This window comes from Peromyscus eremicus, chromosome 2 (genome assembly GCF_949786415.1).
Source record: "Peromyscus eremicus chromosome 2, PerEre_H2_v1, whole genome shotgun sequence".
NCBI lineage: Eukaryota > Metazoa > Chordata > Mammalia > Rodentia > Cricetidae > Peromyscus > Peromyscus eremicus.
Window position 1 is genome coordinate 66,905,437 of NC_081417.1, and position 21,106 is coordinate 66,926,542.

The window sequence follows — 21,106 nt, forward strand, 5'->3', positions numbered from 1 at the left end:
TGTGAGGCTGGTCCCCTGATCCTCCTGCCTTTTTACGTCCTTCCCTACATCCATTTCGGAGCACAGAGTGGGCATGGTGACCCCCCAAAACTTCCCAGACCTGCCATCTCTTCCCATCACTGTGGCAATGAGAAGTGTCAGCTTTCAAGGGCCCCTCCCTGCGGATGAAGACTGTCACCTCAGTCCCACTGGGCACAGGAGCCTCTCCCTAGGTGTCCTGGTTGGCTTTTGTCAGTTTGATAGAAGCTCAGGCCATCTGGAAAGAGGGAACTTCAGTTGAGAAAATGCCTCCATCAGATTAGCCTGTAGGTGAGTCTGTGGGGCATTGATTTGTGTGGGGGTGGGGTGGGGGAGAGCAGTCTACTGTGGGTAGTGCCACCCCTGGTAAGTGGTTCTGGGTTGTATAAGAAAGCATGCTAAGGAAGCCAGTCAGCAGCACTCCTCATGGCTTCTGCTTCAGTTCCTGCCTCCAGGCTCCTGCCCTGGGTGACGTCATGCTTTTAGCTGGACATCAAGACCCTTCTGAGGCATCAGCCACCCCACTTAGCTTCACAGGGCTCCTGTGGACCACCATGGCTTTTGTCGCCTAAGGCTTGGTTTGGTTAATATCCTGTCTGCCTCCAGGATTTCTTTTTCCTAGTTTTTTTCGTTTTTCTCAAACTTCACTATTTTTAAATTAAAATATAGTATACTCTGGGTCCAAGACTCTTAATAACTTGCAAACTTTGACACCCATAAAAATAACATTTACCCAAATGAGAGTTATTTCTGTACATTCCTCAATGTCTCGCTTATTTTTTTTCTGCACACATCGATTTTGATAGGAAAATATTTCTTCTGGCATTTTCTAGCCAGGTGCCAACATGATCTAAGGAGCTGTTTACAAAACCCGTCCTAATGATTTGCTAGTTTTTTGACAAACCAATAAATCACTGGTGGAGAGGTGGCTCTGATTGGGATTAAATAATGAATAAAAACATTTATCCACACTTGGTTATGATGCTTCCCCAGGAAGTGAACTGGGTCTGTAAGAGTCTGCCGTTGAACGGAGGGGGAAACTCTTAGCACACAGTGGCCATGGTGGGCGCATGCCTTTAATCTCAGAATTTGAGAGCAGAGGCAGGTGAATGAATCTCTGAATTCCAGTAAATTCCAGGCCAGCCAGGGCTACACAGTGAAACCCTGTCTTAAGAACAGACCAACAAACAAAAACCGAGCTATGGGCACCGAGGGGGTGGGAGAGGCACATACCTTACCATATGGGATTCGCCTCTGGTCAGAGATGGGATGGTGGATCTCACCGTCACCTGGGCTGTGGCCTCTTGCCTTTGATAATTCTTTCTTTCTTTTTTTGAGACCGGATCTCATTAATGTAGCCTAGGCTGGCCTGAAACTCCTGTGTAGCTAAGGTTGGCCCAGTGCTCCTGAGTGCCAGGATCACAGATGTGTGATAGCAGAACCAGCTGTGGCCACCTCTCTCATTCTGAGAGAAGCAGTGGGACTTTGCATATTGCCAGCCCTGTGAGGCATCGAGGCAGGGACATGATGGTGGAGCTTCCACTTCCAAGGACTCGGGTCCTTTGAACAAGGTCCTGCTTCCAACACCAGGATGCCAGCTGTACTGTGCTGCCCGCCATCAACCCCGCAAGCCCAGGAGGGCAGAGGCTTGCTCAGTGGTGAAGCACAGCCAGGCCCGGGCCCAGCTGTCTGGTCTGCAGTGTGTTACCCCAAGTGTGTGGGCACCACCTAACCTAGGGAAGCATCAGTGAGCTGGGTATGGGGAGTGGGGGGGGGGAGAGGAGAGGAGAGGAGAGGAGAGGAGAGGAGAGGAGAGGAGAGGAGGGGAGGGGGGAGGAGAGGAGAGGAGAGAGATTCTAGGCTGTTCCAAGCAGGAGGAGCCCAGGAAGGGACTCTGGCTGTGGTTGGTGTCCCAGAGTTGAGGCCACTTCTTAGGTATAAGCAGCCACACTGCGTACCCTGTGTCACAGGCTGCCCACCCAGCACCCTCACCCCCCTGGATCCTCACGCTTTCTGGATGGACAGGCAGCCACCTACCCTCATTTCCAAGTGTTGCTGCTCAGAGAGGACAAGTGACTTGCTCGAAGCACACAGCAGCCCTGAGACACATTGTCGACTTTTACCAAGGGAGTAAGACAGTTTGGCCAGGAGGGGCGAACCTCACCACTGACCTTCCCTGAGATGGTCTTGATCTGTTTGGAGCTCAGGGGCTCGAAGTCCACTCCGATGTAGCCCTCCATGGCAGCCAGGAGGCTCCTGCGCAGGCAGCGTGAGGAGTTGGCCTCCACGTGTACCTGCTCCCACCACGCAGGCTCGTACCAGCCTGGGATGATCCACTGGTACTTGCTGCCGAACATGCTCTCCTCGAAGGCCTGTGGGAGAGGGCAGAGAGAGACTCAGGATCAGCGGGGCTTGGGGTGCCAGGAGACGGTGCAAGAGCTACGCTTCCTCCTCCCAGGGGCTGGCCGTGCAGACTTCTGCCGGCCCTCTCCCTCCGTCACGCTAAGGACCTTAGCGTTCGCACATCAGGCAGAATAGAACAGAACAGACCCACATAAACAGGAAGGCCTAAGACCTGGAGAAGCTGAGGGATCTGTTTGCGGGAGGGAAAGGGAACTGCTCGTAGAGAAGCCGGTGGAAAGTTCTAGCACTGCACATGAGAGCAATGTGCTTCACTGTGAAGTTCCTGGTGACCCAAGAGAAAAGGGCAACAGGGTTGTACACAAAGTTCTCATCACCCATGAGGAAGAAGCATAGCGTTTCTGGTCTTTAGCCCTAAAAGGTGCCTTACACAAGGATGCCGTCAGAGCAATGGGCATGTATAGGAGTGTGTACCAACACCTTCTCTACAACGAAGTACTCAAAGCTGTTTGCGGTTGGGAGACTATAACACCATTAACTCAAGAGTCTTTCAGCTGCCTCCACTATGGAGTTCTTTGACGTTACTGGACTCCCAATGCCCCCGCTTCTAGATACTGTACTTAGAAATCCTAGCTCATTTTTCTAGCGACTACACTGTAATTGCGCCCCAGCCAGAGTTTTGGTGGTGGGCACAGAGAACTCATCTTTCACATGAATAACAAATTCACAGCTGGACAAAAGCGAGCAGCAGCTGGGGGCCCTCTGACGAACAGGGTTCAGCCTCAGAAACACTGTTTACAGGAGGATAATGCAGGCTTCTGACCGAGAACAAGACTTGGGTGTTTTGTTTAGTTTTTGAGACAGAGTCTCACTGTGTAGCCTGGGCTGGTCTTGAACTCGTGATCCCAGAGTGCAGCAGGGATGACAAGTGGCACCATTATTCTGGGAGGGACTAGACTTATGAACCAGAGGAAGTCCCCAAAGCCTCAGCCACTCCATCAGTGGCAGATCCTGTGTGAGTTCAGTCTCCTGTGCGCCACCCATGGGGGAGCCCACATACACTGTCTGACCAGTGCCTGGCTGGCCTCTGGGAGTCTGCTGTTAACTCCTCTGTATTGATGGAGACCGCCCAGCTAGAGGGGAGGAATTCCCTAAACACAGCTACTGAGAAAAAGGCGCAAGACTCTAGGGCCACCTTCTTTTAGCAAAACAAAACCTCTTTCTGGGAGCTTCCTTGCTCTTAAAGGCCTCCCTGTTTACAGGAGAGGCATATTGCTTAGGAGGCACCAGGAACAAGGGAGCAGTACAAGGCCTGGTTCCCACACTAGCGACTGTTCCCATCCTCAGGGCCGCGGGCTGCACAGTGTACAGGAGGCCGCAGGGTCAGGGTAGCTGTGTGTGCAGACCCTCACGGTCCCTCTAGGCTGCTCCTTGAGGAACTTTCTAGAAGACAGAAGCCTGGTCCATAGGGAAGGTGTCCACGGCCTGAGCCCTTTCTACTGTAGCAGGAATCTTAACAGTTCTTACTAATAAAATCAAACCCGAGGCCAGTTACTGGGGTCAGTGCTGGATGGTCAGAGACAGAACAAGCCACAGCTAACCTCACCTGCCCAACTTCTCGGCTGATCTTGTTTCCTCAGACTGGAAGCCTCTGTGTCCTCATCCCAATGGCTCTCAGCTGAACTGTGCTGCTAGAAGCCTGAAAGCTTAACCAGCCAAATGCTTAACCAGCCAAATGCTTCTAAGTTTCTGGTCCTCACGCCTTATAAACCTTTCTGCTTTCTACCACCACTCCCTGGGATTCAAGGCTGCTTTCTGGGATTAAAGGCGTGTGTCACCATGCCTGGCTGTTTCCAATGTGGCCTTGAACTCACAGAGATCCAGAGGGATTTCTGTCTCTGGAGTGCTAGGATTAAAGGCGTGTGCTAACATTTTCCAGCCTAAGTATCTTGTGGCTTTTCTGTTCTCTGACCCCAGATAAGTTTATTAAGGGACACAATATTTTGGGGAACACAATACCACCACATTCTACCACGCTGTTCCAGCTCCCAGCCTCGTGGACCGCCTGCCTTCTCTGCCATCCCTTCCTCCTCAGGGCAACCAAGGGTCATGAGGTCCTTGCCCCTTATTATTGTACAAAAGTCCTGCTTATTTCAGCTCCTTATGGCCTGTCCCCGAAGTCCCTTGCTTTTTTTTTTTTTTCCTGTGGAGAGCCTGAGAGGCACATGGGCAGAGCAGAAGCACAGCCCAGATCAAGCACCCCCAGACAGGCTCACGGGAAGGGTGTGGTCAGGCTCAGTCACACCGGCCACTGTCAGGGGGAGTGGCCATGTGTGGGGCTTCTGTGCTAGTCCCGGTGTGAAGAGCCACCTGTGGGACTGGAACACCGGTCTGTGTCCTTTGCCAGATGGAGGGCAGGGCTGTGCCTGTTTCCCTGGCACCTCCAGGGCCAAGCCAGGGCCAGGATACAGAGGGCACCTGTGCCGGATAGTTTATGTCAACTTGACACAAGCTGAAGTCATCGGAGAAGACAGGACCTGAATTAAGACAATGCTTCCATTACATCAGGCCGCAGGCAAGCTTGCAGGGCATTTTCTTAATTAGTGATGGATGGGGGCGGACCCAGCCCATTGTGGGTGGTGCCATCCCTGGGCTGGTGGTTCTGGTTCTGTGAGAGAGCAGGCTGAGCAAGCCATGGGGAAGCAAGCCAGTAAGCAGCACCCCTCCAGGGCCTCTGCATCAGCTCCTGCCTTGAGTTTCCAGCCCGCCCTGTTTGAGTTCCTGTCCTGACTTCGTTAATGACGAACGGCACTCAACAGTGGCTGTGCAGTACTGACTGAACACATGGTTTCTCTGCTGCCTCAGCCATCCCGGCTCCATGTTCTCTACCGGTGGTGGAAACACACGTTTCTTTTAACAAAATCCAATTTTCACCTTGTATTGGGTCTCCCTTCGCCTCCCCCACTCCCCACGCAAGAGGGACACCTCCCTTTTCTGCAAGGTCCCAGCCACAGTAATGACAGTGCAGGAACACCTGGGGCAATGCCCCCACTCAGTCACACCCCCATTAGGTGAAGATTATTGCAGCTGAGACCAGAGACGGTCAGTGACCTTCCTAAGAACACACAGCTGGCAGAGGGGAACCAGAGGCACTCTACCTTGGCTAATGCTGGCACTGCCCAGGCCTGTGTATAGGCCCTGCGCTGGCTTGCCCCAGCTCAGGAGCACAACAAGGTTCTGTTTACCTCTGCCATGTTCTGCCATGTTGGATGCCAAAGCTGTGCTGGTCTCCGCTTCCCCCCCTAGGCCCCCACTCTAGGACTGGGAGGGTCTCAAGGTCCCTGCTCTGAGATGGCACCCCCTCTATCACCTGTGCTTCCTATTCAGGGTGAGGCCATTGGTAGACCCTCTCAGGCCACTGGTACCTGAAAGGCACAGACCATGTGTGTCCTCAAGGGTAGGCCCCATCCAAGGGTCCAACCCAAAGCTCTAAGAGCCTCCTCTGTGAGGGAGCCTCCTCTGTGAGGGAGCAACCAGCCAAGGCAGAAAATCCTCTCTGTTAGCATGGAGATTTCTCCAGAACACAGGTAGGACAGGAGGTGGGACGGAGCCCAGCCTGGGCCTGTGGCCTGAGACTGAGCAGAATGACCCAAAGCAGATGCCAGGGCTCCTGGAACCACTTCCCTCTGGCTCAGCACCAAGAAAGGCCTCAGCCACACAGAGCTCTGAGCTGGAGCCAGTACATGAGGCCACGTGTGTGTTCACAGCGCACAGGAACCGGCTTCCGCTGGGCCACTGGCCAGGCTCCACTATGCATCCTTTCCTCCCAGAGTCCTCCGATTTCTTTCTTGATGGACACTAAGGCTTTCAAAAGGCTAGGGAAATTGGTGGGTGGGGTCAAGTCCAGCCTCTTTCCAGAACTTCCTCCATGGGAGAGCTTGGCATACTCAGAGAATCCATTTCTGGACTTGCCCGGGGAAGACAAGGCTTTCGGAATCAAAAATTGGTGAGTCAGTGCCAGCAGCCCGCTCTGAGCTTCTTCCTCAGGTTTGGGCGCTGCAGCCATCTTGTCACTTCTCAGGACCCTGGTGGTCCCATCGGGCTCCTCCTACAGTCACCTGTCATCATGCCCACCTTCAGACAGGAGGAGCAGGGGCCTTGAGGGCTGGGGCCCAGGCTTCACGAAAAGAGTGTTGTCTCAGTTAATCTCCTCCGTGAGCTAGTGAGGTGGGGTAACCACTGTCTCTTTTACAGAGGTGCACTCTGAAGCTGTAGGGGCCCAAAGCCAGTATATCGCCATGGAGCCTCAGGTGGTCACCTGGCTCCAGCATCACCTCCCGGGGGGCCTAGCAGCCTCCTCCTGGGCTGCTTCGACTTTCTCGCTTTGCTCCTGAGCTGGCAGGCTAGGGTGACCTGTGTGTCCTTGGCTTCCAGCCACCTCTCTCCTGTCACTCCTGGGCCTGCTGGGGTCCTCCATCTCTTCATTCAACCTCACCTTCTGGGTTCATCCCCAGCCTCCTCGGTTCTTCCCACCTTGGCTCTGTCATGATGAATTTACAGTTCCTACGTGCCTGCTGTTCACACCTCAGCCACGTTATGGACAAAAAAAGGGCAAGAGAATAGAGAACCGTGGCCCCTCGCTAGAGACCACACCAAGAATAACCTTATTCAGAAAGGCCAGGGGTAGATACTGACTCATGTCACTGGGCTGTCACTTGGCGGACTTCCCTTCTGACCCCAGGGTAGGAAGGGAGCCAAGCACAGCCATGGAAACAGACATAGCTCCTGGGTGGAAGCCGTAACATATATGTAAGGATGTCCCGGGTTGACTGCACCAGGACACAGGGCTCCACTCATGAGGTGGCTGAGGGCACTAGAGAAGTCCTCTTACCTCTCACATGGCTATGGAACAGGGTGAGTTGGACAAAGTATAAAAGCACTTGGTCACCCACTCTGTATGCCCTTCCTCAGGGTAAGCAGCATGTCCTCCGCTACCAGCTCTGAGGGCAGGGAGGGACTCGAGTCTCTGGGGTGTCTGGAGTGTCCCACACTGACTCAGAAAAGCCCCAGAGCTCCTACAGCCTCCCCAGCATCCCTGTGACCACCCCTACTCTGAGAACAGCTTCTGATCCAGGAAGTCTGACTCCAGCCTGGAGATGCTCGGTGACCCCAGGGCTCGTCTGACCCGGATGGAGTCTCACTTACACAACAGAAGACTTTCGCTGCCATGTTCTGGTCAAACTGGCCGAGGATGATCCTCACGTCGTTCCCCTGTGGGCAGAAGAGGATGTGAAGGTGAGTGACAACATTCTCAGGGCCAGCACAAGGGGACCCTTCCATGCCTAGATTCTCAGCCAAGAGCCCTGCCGACAGGGAGGGAGGCGAGGCTCCCCTGTGCTGTGCACCCCTAGACTGGCTGTGCCACTCTTGGCTGATCTTCAGTCACCCTCTCCGCTTTCAAGGGTGACTCTGAGGCAAGACAGCATACCACAGTCTCCCTCTTCCAAGGAACTGGGCTATCTTGAATCGTCTTTTTCATTTCACCTGCAGGGAAAGTAAGGCCAGAGGAGCGGGACAGAGGCCGGATCCAAACCAGCCACACCCTGCATAATGTCTTGGAATTTTCTAGTCCCTTGACTGTTAGCCCCCTGAGACATCTTTTGAGCTCACAGAGCTCCCCAGTTCATAGCTTTTGGGGTGTTTTGGAGTGGTATTAAAACCTTGGTGCCATCAACACGCCTTGAGTGGTTTCAGGGGTCCCCCTTTCTTGTTTCAGCTTCACTTTGCTCCTCTGAAATGTAGGGACAGTGGTGGCACCTCCCCTGTATGAGTTCTGGGAGGACTGAGTGAAGCACCCTTCAAGAGGTGCTTAATATAGTACCTGGCACACAACGGGCACCCAGTGAGTGGCAGCTAGCCATATGCTTGTAGCTCCCCCGGCCCATCTTTATTTTCAAGCTCTAGCTACCTTGCTATGTGCTGGTTTTCTCAGTGTGGCTCACAGATGTGTGAAAAACACACGAAACTCACTTACTTACTCACTACACATTTACCCAGCACCTGCCTGTGGCTCTTGGTCACTTTCTGAGGATGGGACCCAGCCTGGGCCCTGCCACCAGGAGGCCAGCTGGGTACAGGCTGGTACCTGCTCCTGCTCTCAGCTTCTCGCTTTGCAGGACCCAGCTTTGCAGGAGGCACCATCTCCCTGCTGGCCTTTGTCCTCTCCAGACACCCCAGGCCCTCCGACGTTGGTTGGCAGGAAGCATGGCTCTAAAGATCAGTTTTTAGCATCTTTTAAAATTGGAAAGTGCTGCCTGGGAAGCCATCTTACTCATCATGTGTGTTAGCAAAATAGTGAAAGCCCTGCGCTAAAACTAGCCTTTGCTTGCAAGAAAGAATGGAAAGAAGAGGGGGGGGGACAAAACCCCATGCTTGCTCAGAAAAGGACTTTACAGGGTCGTTCGCAGAGGCTGGCGGAAGGCAAGCGAGCCTTTGTCTCAGCAGTCTGCAGCACTATAAAAAGTTTCAGGCTGTTTCTGGTCTGTGGACAGGCTCCCAGGCACACACCAGCCTCCTTGTTATTGGCTGAAATCTTTTTACATCATTTGCTACAAACAGTGGCCATCTGTCCATCTGTCTGTCTCCACCCATCCATATTTATTCATCCATCTTCTAGGTTTATTGGGCATCTGGATCGCTAACCCCACTTACTAAACATGGTACAGAGAAACAGCCTATTGGGTTTCAGAGCCAGAGAAACTGGGTTCCACTCCCAGCTCCATGCCTGGCTTTAGTCTGCTAAGCCTGCATCTGGTCATATCTGAAACAGGCACTGTCCTCCATGTCCTGTCTTGTGGTATAGGTGACTCATCACAACACAAGATGCCTTCTGGTCTTCAGGGCGCTTCCCCTGGCATCCTGCTGCCACTGATCCCTCCTGTTGGCCCTCCTCAGATTCAGCCCCTGGTACCCCATTCTGTCCTCAGCTTTTGCTGCATCCCGATGGCAGCCACCTAGCCTGCGTCACCAGCATGGACACATCCTCTGCTTTCCACAGAACACCTCTATCGGTGTCTCCTGGCTCCTTCAACTCAACATGTCCCAAGCTGAACCCTCATTTTTCTCTGACGAGCAAGCCCCTTCCTCCTCCTGTTTCCATCTCTGGGAGTGGTACCACAGCCTCCCACTCTCTGAGCTGGAGACTGGAGTCAGCTTCCACTTACTGCTCTCCTTCTCCTCCTATGTCCCAGGCCCTCAGCTTGCTGGTTCCACCTGTTCACCAGCTCCAGAGCCAGCCTGTCCCTGCAGCCCTATCCCCGGGTTTGGTCACCACTCCTCTTCCCTTAGAGAATATCTGGACCCATGCCTTCCACCTACCATGTCCAGTGGCCTCTACAGAGAGGGAGAGTCCTAACAAACTCCAGATCTGACTGAAGAAATCTGACATGGCTCCCCAAGGTAGGTCAAACACTCATCTGAGTCTCTTGATAGCTTGAGGTTCTTCACCAACTGTCTCCTGCATCACATTTCCCTTACTTTTCTATGGAGTAATGGAGAACTACCTGCAGTTCTGCAGACACACCTGCTTGCCATTCATCCACCCACTCATCTGTCTGCCAGTTCATCCATCCATCCATCTACCAATCTACCCATCCATTCATCTACCTACTCACCTCATCCATCCATCTGCCCATCCATCCATCTATCTGTCCATCCATTCATATACCCACTAACCAACCAACCAATCAACCATCCACCCATCCATCCATCCCTCCATCCCTCCATGCTCCCTCCCTCACTCTGTTCCCTTTTGTACAAGCTGTACATCCCAAATGCCCTTCTCTCTCCCCTTATTCTCCTGAATCACAGCTGCTCATCCCTCATTTTAGCTCAGGCTCCCTTATTTGCCATGTCACTGACTCATTAAGCCCAGTAGCCATTCTCCTCTGGGCTGAGGGCACCTACACTTCCCTCCATCATGGCCCCAATACACTTTTTTTAAACATCTTCTCCTGACCTCCTGGCTCCTGAGCCAGCACAGCGCATGATGCATGTAGTGATAAGCATGCATGTGGCCTGATGCAGGGGGAGGATGCTGATACAGCACTGGACCCCATAGTGGGCTCTTGGCTGCTTACTGACACCCTACTAGTCCTGGGGCCTGGTGCTAACTGGGATCACATGTCCATTTCTCAAATGGACCAAAGGACCCACATCTTCATGGCGACCAACTCACCACTTGCTGATAGATAAGCAACTAGTTCTGCCGTTCCATTTGGTCCAGGTAATGTCTCTGTTGCCATGACAACTATGCTGCAAAGACCCCTTGGCTATAGGTTCTCAAGCTGTCAGGTTTAGATGGGCCTGAGGAATCATGGATCCAAGGAGCCACTTCCTAAAGAGGCCAATGGCTCTCCCTAGCTGTGTAGCACCCAGAGCTGGACTCTAACTCTGGTGTGTAGGACCCTTAGAGGGCCCCAAAGAAAGGCACTGTTGGGAACCAGGAAGCCCCTCAGGCAGAAAGCTATTCCTGTCTACCATGCTTCTGGAAAGTAGGAAGGGCCTGTTCCCAAGCTAGGAGAGCAAGGAGGAGCCTGGAACAAGGGATGGAGAGGAAATTTGGTCCTTAGGGAGTTGCTGCCTTGAGAGCAGGTGAAGTGTTGGGGTCACTTCTTGGGTGGGACACATTCATCCAGGATTAAGGCGGTGAAGAGTGATGTTCCCTCTCCCTGGAGTGGCACTTGTGTGTGGGTTCTGGGGTCAGGGAGAAAGAAATTCTAGGGAGGATGGATAGCGCTCACACACACACACACACACACACACACACACACACACACACACACACACCCCACACCCAGTACAAGCTCCAGAATCACATTTGTCACTGCCCAGTACATGAACCTCTTCCTGGAAGTCCAGAAGCTGAAAAATAAAATCCAGATAGGCCATGGCCCTATCTCTGGCCAACGCCTCACCCTGCCAGGGCTGGAGCTTACTTTCCTGATCTAAGGGCTCGGGGCAGTTTGAGAAGGACCAAGAATAAGGCTTGATAAAGACGAAGCAGGCTTGTAATCTCAGCTACAGCAGGGGGACCACACATTGGAAGTCACCCTGGGCTATGGAGAGAGCCTGCAGCCCATCTGAACAGAGCTTCCCTGCTATAGCATGCGTGAAGCCCTAGGTTCAAACCCCTGTACTGAAAAATAAGTGAGTGCAAGGCCAATGGAGGAAGAGCCAGGCCTGCCCCTGTGGGCGAGAATGAGAGAACAGAGCTGCGATCTCCGGAGAACAAGTCCATGGCTGAGGGAAAATCCCAAGCTTTCGTGACCGGACTCTGCTGGGGCCTCCTGGAGTGAAGAAGGATGACTCAGAACAGATGACAATTGCCATGATCGATGGTCCTGGGTACAACGCTTACATAGAAACTTGCATTCACACCGTATGAGGCCGCTGCCCCAGAAAGGGCATGTGGAGTGAAGCGGCCATGGGGCTGGGGTGGAAGTGAGGAGTGAACTCAAATCCTCACACCCGGAACCCTGTCTCAGACTCCCAATCCCCAGAATCCCCATAGACACACAGGACATGCCCTAGCCCAGGGTAGATGTCTTTTCTCTTTTCTTGGCTCTCTTGTATCTATTGTTCTGAACCCCCCTTGTCTCCAGGATCCTTAAGGGACCTAAAATCACACACTTCTGACCACCCAATCCATTGAACGATTTTAACTCCAGTTTGCCTGTCTTTCTATACAAAGACAAAAACATGTCTTTGTATAGGTACCAGTTCTATGGGGTGTCTGCTGGTTTTCTGGGTTAACCCCCTTACTGCCTCATCCGGCTTCTAGCCTTCTTCTGAGTATACATGCTCTATCAGCCACTTTCACACAATCCCCAGTTTCTTAGTCAGGGTTTCTATTGCTGCAACGAAACACCATGACCAAAAAGCAAGTTGGGGAGGAAAGGGTTTATTAGGGTTACACTTCAGCATTGCTGTCCATCATTGAAGGAAGTCAGGACAGGAACTCAAACAGGGCAGGATTCTGGAGGCAGCAGCTGATACAGAGGCCATGGAGGGGTGCTGCTTACTGGCTTGCTTCCCCTGGCTTGCTCAGCCTGCTTTCTTTTTTGCAGAACCCAGGATCACCAGCCCAAGGATGGCACCACCCACAATGGGCTGGGCCCTCCCACATTGATCACTAATTGAGAAAATGCCTTACAGCTGGATCTTTAGGAAGCATTTCCTCTACCGAGGCTCCTTCCTTTCTGATGACTCTAGCTTGTGTCAACCTGACATCCAAAACCAGCTAGGACACCCCAGGCACAGCTCCAGGGGACTCCGACTCTGGATTCCAAAGCACACAGGTGGGGAGTGGTGGCATACACCTAGATGCCAGCTAAGTGTGGTCCCAGAACCTCAGGGCTGGCCACACATCCTGCCTAGAGCTCCCAGGCTGAATGAGACAACCCCCTCCCCAAATGGCCTGGGCTGCAGCGCTCAGCATTAAGTCTAAAAAGCCACTCATGGAGAAAGAAGCTAGGCAGATGAGAGGCAAGGTCATGAGTGACACACGCCATCCTGAGTCATGAGAGAGGCAGGCTAGACATGAGCACCCTGAGGGCCCAGCACAGCTAGACAGCCTTCCTGCCACCCGAGTATGGGATCCTGCAAGGAAGGTCAGGGTCACCTCACACTGACCTCTAGATCATCTGGAGTTTCCTGTAGGCCCCCTCTCTTCACCACTGTGAGAGAATGAGGTGACATGAGCCACCAAGCTACTTGAGGCTGGCCTGGCATGGGCTGCAAGGACCATCCGAGACTGTCTCTAAAGTCCTGGCTCAGACAGGCTGATCCCTTCAGGATGGATACTTCCTTATTTAACCAAAATTTGCCTTGGACCTTTCCTACCCCTCCCACCAGACATACCCCTAAAGGCACAGAAGCAGGAAACATGTCTTCACATCCAGGAAGAGTGTGGAAAGAGGACAGCCCACAGCAGCCCACCGGCAACGTGTGACATTCCTTTAACTCCTGTATATTTAGCTTTCCAATAATATATCTGGCTTCAGATAAAAATACTGCGCTTTCTTCTCCATGTCTCTGAGCAAAGTCAGCCTCGGGGCCAATGCACCATGGTTACTCTTTGGTTGTGCACCCTCAGGGCCCAGGCAAATCTATTTCCAGAGGTTGGCCTGGGCTTCCTGCCTATACAGATGTGGGGGTGGTTGGTTCAGGGAAAGGGGCACAGTCTCCACCAAGACCTTCTTGGACAGTCAGGGAAAGGAGTAACCAATCCTGACTAGGGCTCTCACATGGAGCAAAGGCCGAGAGGGTGCACCTTCAGGCTGTCTTTGTGTAGAGTAGAGGCCTCCCACAGACATGCACATCCCAGTCCCAGACTCTTTGAGGATGTAATGCCCCACAGCACGAGGCTCAAGCTTCAGGAGGAGCTAAGGCAGCAGATCTGAGACAGAGTTTTCTTGGATGGTCTGGGCAGGCGCAGTATTATCACAAGGGTGCTTATAAATAGAGAGGCCACTGGTCAGGGCACAGAGACAATGCCCTCTCCTCTAAGGTCCAGGATTAATCATCCCTGGGGACAACTCCATCTTAGCCCGCCAAGACTCATGCTTGGCTTCTAGCCTTGAGGCCAGAAAGACACATCTGTGTGGTTTGTAACCACATAGCTTTGTCCCACCAGCCGTAAGAAATGCATGTACCTCCCTCTGACCTGTGGGTGCCAAGCTGAGAGAGACTCTACTGTCCTTTCCTCTTTGGTGGTCCCCGGGATCTCTTAGCCACTGCTGACCTGCTGATAGCTTTTCTGGACAATGTTGGTTCCCCTCTGTTCTCCCTGAGCCACAGGAATGCTTCCCAGGTTGGGCTATTTTTGTGACTCACTCAAAAATAGGTTCCTCATTTTAGAGTCAGAAACCTGGTTCCAGCAGGTGTACCAAGTCTTTTGACAGTGAGATTCGACTCCATGACGTCATCTACATTTATACTCAAGAACTGCACAGCCTAGTTACAAAGAGGAACTGCAAAAACATCTCAGAATGTTCTAAAAAGTTTACAGTTTTGTGTCAGACCTCGTTCATAGCTAGCCTGGGTTGCGTGTGGTCTGTGGGATGCAGGTAGAATTCCCCATGATGCATTGCTGGCGCACAGCCTTTCACAGGCGTTTAAAGGTGAGTACTCGGGCTTTCTGCCCAGCCTGATCCGTGCTGACTCCGATGACCTTCCCCTTTCCTCCCTTCCATGAGTGTAAGCCACAAAGCCACCTCCTTCCTGCTTTGCTGCTGAGAAGGCTCATGAGGAAAAGACTGCCTTTAACTCTTGGTATACAAGCACTCTCCAGAATGTTCAGAGACTACGGAAGAATCCTCTAGCCACTGAGGAGCAAATGGGCACCAGGCTGGGACCAGGTTGTGGTGGCTGCATGCCCCCTCCACCAGCCTGCTGCATGCCCCCTGCAGCCTCACTCCTGTGCTGCAACCGCCACCAGCCTGCTGCATGGCCCCCAGTATGTGTTAATTTCCTTGAGCTTCACTTTCTCAACTTGTAAAATGGAGATAATAACACTCCCTATAGAGGACCAGGTAGTAAATCATCTAGGTTTTATGGGCGATTACTCTCTGTGGCAATTACTCTGTTCCACCAACCTAGCACAAAAGCAGCCAAAAGCAGTGTTTTAAATGAATGTGTGACAGTAAAACTTTATTTATAAAACCGAATAGAGGGCCAGACTTGGCCCATTGGCCATCACTTGCTGACTGTTACTGTTCAGTAACTGGGAGGATTAAAAGAATGAATAAATCTGTGAGAACAAAGCAAGTACTGGACAGTGTCTGTCCTGGGTGTCGAAGCAGAAGCATGGGCTGAGGCCACAGGGGACAGGCTGTGAAGAGATTAGAGACAGAAAAGCAGCCTATAGATGCCCCTGCTTTCCCAGCAGTAGTTCAGGCACAAGGCTACCCTCTCCACTGATGACCACACGGTGATTGCTCTGTGGTCCCTGGGGCCACATGGAGTTCACAGTAACCTGGCTTTTCATGGCTTTTACACGAACTTTCATGCCATGAATTTATTTCTTGATTCTCATCATTTTCTTGCTTAGTTGTTTTTGGGTTTCTCATATGGTATCAGCTGCCAGTTCTTCAGTCTTGTGAGAGTGTTCTGCCTGTGAGGGCCACCATGTGAGCCTGTTTGGCGGATGGTGATAGCTGAAGGAGGGAGAGGAAGTGAGTGCAGGCCTGCTTGATTCCAAGTCTGTGCCGAACTTCTTCTGTTCGGGATGAGGAAGAAATGGGCACCATGGGAGGGCTACGCAGCTCCGAGAGCGCACTTAACAAGCATTAAAAATGCAAATGCCAGTTACGTGTGTAACTGTAAAAAAGGGGGGAGAGCTAAAAGGGAGCTCCCTGCTCTGTGTTTGCCTGTCTCCTTGGAGTCCTATAGGCTGGCTCTGTATTTCCTCAAGGTGCCATCTGCAGCAGTGACAGACTGTACTCGGTCACCTCAGCGCTGTCCCCTCATCTGTAGCAGGCCTGCTCTGCAAATTGTTGGGAGAGAACACCATGGTATATTCCATACTTCAGGAACTCAAGAGGCGGAGGCAGGATGACCACTACTTCAAGACCAGGTTGGGCCACATAGAGCTTGTCACACACACACACACACACACACACACACACACACACACACACACCACAAAAACAAACAAACAACAACAGAAACAAACGCAAAAAGCACAATCTGGGACCACTGGCATTTTTATGGTGAAGTTGACCAGCTTGAATTTCTGGTCAGGATTGCTATCTGGTCTGCAAAGGCCTGTTTGGAGTGTTGTGGTTTAGAGGCTTGCTTTCTGTTTGGACACGTGGACCAGATCCTTGTTCTTGTCTTCCATGCTTTGGTAGCTTCGGGTTCCATTTACCACCATGTTGTTCAGAGGGCCCTTCAGCTCGGGCTTATCTTAGGTTTCTCTGTCTACGATCTTAGATTCTAGGTGGCGATAGAGAGTGTTCCCAGGGCCTCACACTAGCCAGGCTCCACTACTCAGGTCACCCCAACCTCCTCGACTATGAGACTTGTCTCTGAAATTGCCTCTTTTAAAACTGTCCCTTCTCTTAAGGAGACCAAGAGTTTGGTGCCCATTTTTTAAAATCTCCCCTTTCTCAGGCTCTGAGAGTGCAATTTGGATTTCACGTCTCTGGTATTGTTGTACATGTTCCTGCACTCTGTGGGAAGCTGCATGCTCTTTCTATCCGTCTATACATTTACAGCAATTATTTAGACTTATCTCTCTCTTCCCAGAGTCTATGTTTCCCACGTGGCTGTTTCTATCTTGACCTCAGCTATAAAGCGTGCTGTTGCTCCCAGCTGGCTCTCAGGATCAACTTCCAGAAGGTTTCCCGGCGGGTACATGATGTGAGGCTCACACAGTCTGTCCCAGTGGCTCCATTAACCCCGGGGTTTCATGATGCAAAAAGGGTAGAGGGCAGCCTGGGTTTGAGAGCCTTGTGGGAAGTTTGACTCCCCGCCCTCCACCCTCCACACCTCTGCCTATATATTTGCAAGATTTATCTTTAAAGTTTGTACATCAAAACATTTGCCAACATGTGTCCAGGTGTCCTTTCCTATACCAAAGTGGCTAGGATGCAGAGACCAGCTAGCCGGGACACATGGTTTCACATTTCTGAGCTAACTGTGGATTTTGTAGTTCAACAATGGTCCAATGTCGGCAATTTTGTATGGTCTAGATTTGCTCCGTATAGCATGCGTGTTTGGATGTATGCATGTATTCACCTGTGTGTGCACGAGTGTTGAGGCCAGAGGCCAATCTTAGGTACTGTTCCTCCTGAGGATATCCACAAGGTGGACAGTACCTCTCACTGAACCTGGAGCTAACCCCTTGGACGGGGTAGCTGGCCAGTGAGCCCCAGAGACCCACGGGTCTCCCCTGCCCCCACCCCCAACATTGGGGTTACAAGGATGCCTGGATTTTTATGTGGGTTTCTGGGGATGGAACGCTGTCCTTGTGCTTGTACTTTATCGGTCTTCCCAGTTCCCTTTCCTGCAGTTGTCCCTGTTGCCTTACTGTGGAATGTACTAGAAACCAGGTTCTGGCTGCCCGGTGAGCTGCTGCTCCTGGGCTTCTATTTTGGTCCCACCTCTTGTCCTGGTGTCCTCTCAGCCCTCGTCTTCAGTCTCTCGCCGTCATCTTCTCTCTCATTGGATTGATCGTGCCAACCATTTCCTCTGAATTCTGGAAGAGCGTCTCAAGTGCATCCTCCATGCCATTGATTTTTTTTTTCCCTCTCAGCCCTGGCTCTGCTCTCTGCTGCCTCTGCTGCAGATTCCTGTCCCATGATCTGATACGCAGCTTCTTCTTCTTCCTGGTCCTCTGTGTCCCCGCTTCATTTAGCCCACACGGAAGCAGAGGCAAGCCTTTCTTCCAGGCTCTCCAGAGCTTCCCGCCTGTTCTCTCTTCTGAGTATGTTATCCCCATTTCCTCAGTGGTCTTTGCTGTTTAGACACTCACATGCAGCTCACTGAGCAATTAGGTTTGGTTGCAGGTGATGAGAAATGCTTCTAGAAGCTTGTGTTTTAATGGGAGATGTGGGCGCTGGGATAAGGAGATGGGTAGTCTGTCTAATGTGGTGGGTTGTCTCCTCCTGCCCCCCAGAAGATACGTTGAAAGCTTAACCCCAGCATTCTGGAATGGGACCTCAATGCGAACACAGGGTCAGTGGCAGAGGATGTTTTTTAACTAGGATTCGGCTACAGTGGAATAGGGTTGACTCCTGGCTCAGCTTGAGGAGTGTGTCCTGATCAGAGAACAGTATGGAGAAGCGGGGTGGTGCCATAAGAGGTGGAGCTGGAACTTGGCAGCTGCAGGCCAGGAGCTCCCAGGACTGTGGACACCAGAGGCTGAGGGAAAGGCAAGCTTGGAGAACACACAGTGCCGCCCACACCCCGACCTCTGCCCTCACCCCAACCTCTAGAACCAGGCCAAGGAGTACACACTCCTGCTGCTAAGCTGCACTGAGCTGCACCTTAGTGAAAGCAGCCCCAGGAAACAAACACGGATGTGGGTCTGTGAGATGGAGACAGTCAGGAGATGGAGCAGTGCCTCTGGCCCTGGCCCTGGCCTCTGAGCTAGGCAGTGCCAGGATCTTTTCTCCAAACCTTGGCACACAGGGCACTTGGGGCAGCTGGGCAGAGGTACCACCAGACTCCAGGTGGAATTCTAGCCCTCCACTTTCCCTGTAGGTCGTGAGGGGTTACCCAACCCCCTTTGACCCTCAGTGAAGTTGATCTAAAATTGACTTTGGGAAGCTCAAATGAAGAAATGACGGGCACAGGGTCAAGCCTCGGGTCAGTGGCCAGCTCTGTGTGGGTGGCCCGTCAAGGGCTGGAGGCTGGGAAGGCTGGGTATTTGGGCTGCTGTTTTCGGCACTGTTTCTATCACGTCTTTTTTAGTTGAACTTGGTTGATGAGCAGAGCGCCCTGTTCCACCCCGGATCTCAACACCTCGGCTCTGCCCATGCTGCCTTTCAACTCCAAAGCCCTCAGAACTCAGCTGGGCCTTGGAGGCCAGGAGCTATTTCAGGCGCCTGCTCTGGGGAGACACTCTGCATGTGGCAGAACAAGATTGGTACAGCATAGCCCCCTTCCCCACTGGCCTGCGTCCTCCAGGCTCCACAGGGCCTATCTAGACCCTGCAACAGCACAGTCCTTGACAACATGGAGGGAAAGCTTGGGCTGTGGCAACCTGGGTTGTCCCCAGGGACTGTTCCTCATCTGCAGAGACCCCCAGGGCCAAAGGGTGACCCACAGGTTTTGTCTATTTTGGAGGAGATCAGGAGGTGTGGGGTTCTTCTGAGTGCCCTGGCTCCCCAGCTCTGAGCTCTGGAATCCCATCAGAGAACTGAAAAATCTTATGGCCTGTGGTTCACAGACATCACGTGCTATGTCAAGGGGAACCTTGGACCCCCTTGAGTCAGATAAGGCACCAGCAGTTGGCATGTGGGATCTTCATGCTAACAATTTTCCCAGCGGCCATGAGGGAATGGAAGGGAGAGAGGAGTCCACAGCTCTGAGGATTGCTTCCCTCCACCCTCAGGAGAAGAGCGAGTTTCTTAGCTGAGTGCTTAGCTGTTGAGGCCTCGAGCTGTTTCCAGCCTCAGCATCACCTCTGTATTCCTTCCCCCAATGCCCCATGTTGTGTGGAACTCTGATGCTCCCACAGCAGAGCGTGCCTGCTACCCTTGCATCTGCAGCCCACCTTGCCTGCAGCCTGCAGCCTGCAGCCTGGGATCCTGCTGGGCCTCTTTCCAGTGCTCTCTTCCTTAGAGTCAAGTCTGACCCCTTACCCTGGTGGCATGAGTCACTTCTCCCTCCTTTTGCCCTAGACCCTTCATTTTCCCTTGAGAGTGGACCTTCTTCCTGGCCACGCTGTGATCAGCCTGAGAACAGGGGTGGGTGTGATGACATCTGGGAGCCCAGGAGAGGGGCTGGCACCTGGTAGGGGCTGGAGTTTGCAGTAGACAGTGGAAGGAAGCATATTTACGATGAGGGAAACTCAAGTTGTCTCCCTCTGTCCCTAGAGTGACTGACGCTGGGTGGGATCGGGAGATGGCCTCTCAGCCCTAACAGCCATGCTTTTTGACGGGCCAGATAGCTCCTAGCTCCTGCCCCTTTGCAAGAGAGACAACATTCAAGCATGGCTGAGGGGTGGAATAGCCACACAAGTTCCAGGGGCACAGAGCCTGGCTATCAGTGACCTTTGTCAGAGCTGGACAGCAATCCGTGGGGAAGCTCAAGGAGACTCCTGAGGTCTGAGATGTCAGAAGGAAGAACTGACTCTGAGGCCTACGATGAAGTCAGGGCTCTGACAGAGCATGTGGACCCCCTGGGGGCGCCACTGTCCCTAGTGACAGGCTGCACCTACCTTGAGCTTTTTGACGCTGGTGCAGGGATCATTGGAGAAGCTCTCTGTGTCTGAGATCTCGATGTCCTCCCCGTACAGAACCCCAGTCAGGTCGTTCCTCACCTGTGGACAGAGACAAATCAAGAGCTTGGGTAGGCTGTTGCTAGGAAGGGCCCACTCATCAGGGTTGGCCGAATTGGGGAGCGATTTTCTCCACACCACTGAGAGTCAGAAGGGAGCACAGCCTGTAGGTGACACTATGACATGGCTCCAGGCAAGGCTGGGCTGCCTGCCCTCGGAGTTCCTAGAAGAGGCAAGACGAAGAGATGGCCTGGCCAGCACCCCCACGTTGCCTGGCCTGGGTCAGGCCGTCTAAAGATACCTTGTTTATGTTTTACAGTATAAGCTCCAGTATGGCTTCTGTGGCAGTGAAGACACAGCCAAGACTCCAGAGGGACAATACAGACCGGAGTTGGGGAGGGAATGGTGGCATCTGACCATGAGGTTCTGACCTCTGGGTTGCGCATGTGCCTACAAGGCAGAGGCTGCCAACTGCCATGTCGTCATGGTCAGCCAGTGTGGAAAGACGTCAGGACTTTCAGGGGTACTGTGGCACCCTACAGACCACATGGCCTTCTAAGGACAGCCACTGTTGTCCCATTGCCATGCTGGAAACAGGCCCAGGACACTTTAGGGGAAGAAATCAGAAATCCAGGCTTTTCCCATATCAACCCCCCTATATTTTTTGGTGTTGATTTTTGTTTAAAGTTTGGATTAAACAGAACAAGAGGTATCTGG

General features: G+C 52.5%; 1 protein-coding gene across 1 annotated transcript in view; it reads right to left on the minus strand.

Annotated features, from left to right (window-relative positions):
* Gabbr2 (gamma-aminobutyric acid type B receptor subunit 2) overlaps positions 1 to 21,106 on the minus strand; it is a 349,015-nt gene that overhangs the window by 144,885 nt on the left and 183,024 nt on the right. The window contains exons 4-6 of the mRNA XM_059254316.1: positions 20,330 to 20,431; positions 7,585 to 7,650; positions 2,190 to 2,390 (exon numbers count right to left, since the gene is read on the minus strand). Coding sequence (XP_059110299.1) covers positions 2,190 to 2,390; positions 7,585 to 7,650; positions 20,330 to 20,431 — 369 coding nt within the window. The remainder of the gene's footprint in view (positions 1 to 2,189; positions 2,391 to 7,584; positions 7,651 to 20,329; positions 20,432 to 21,106) is intronic.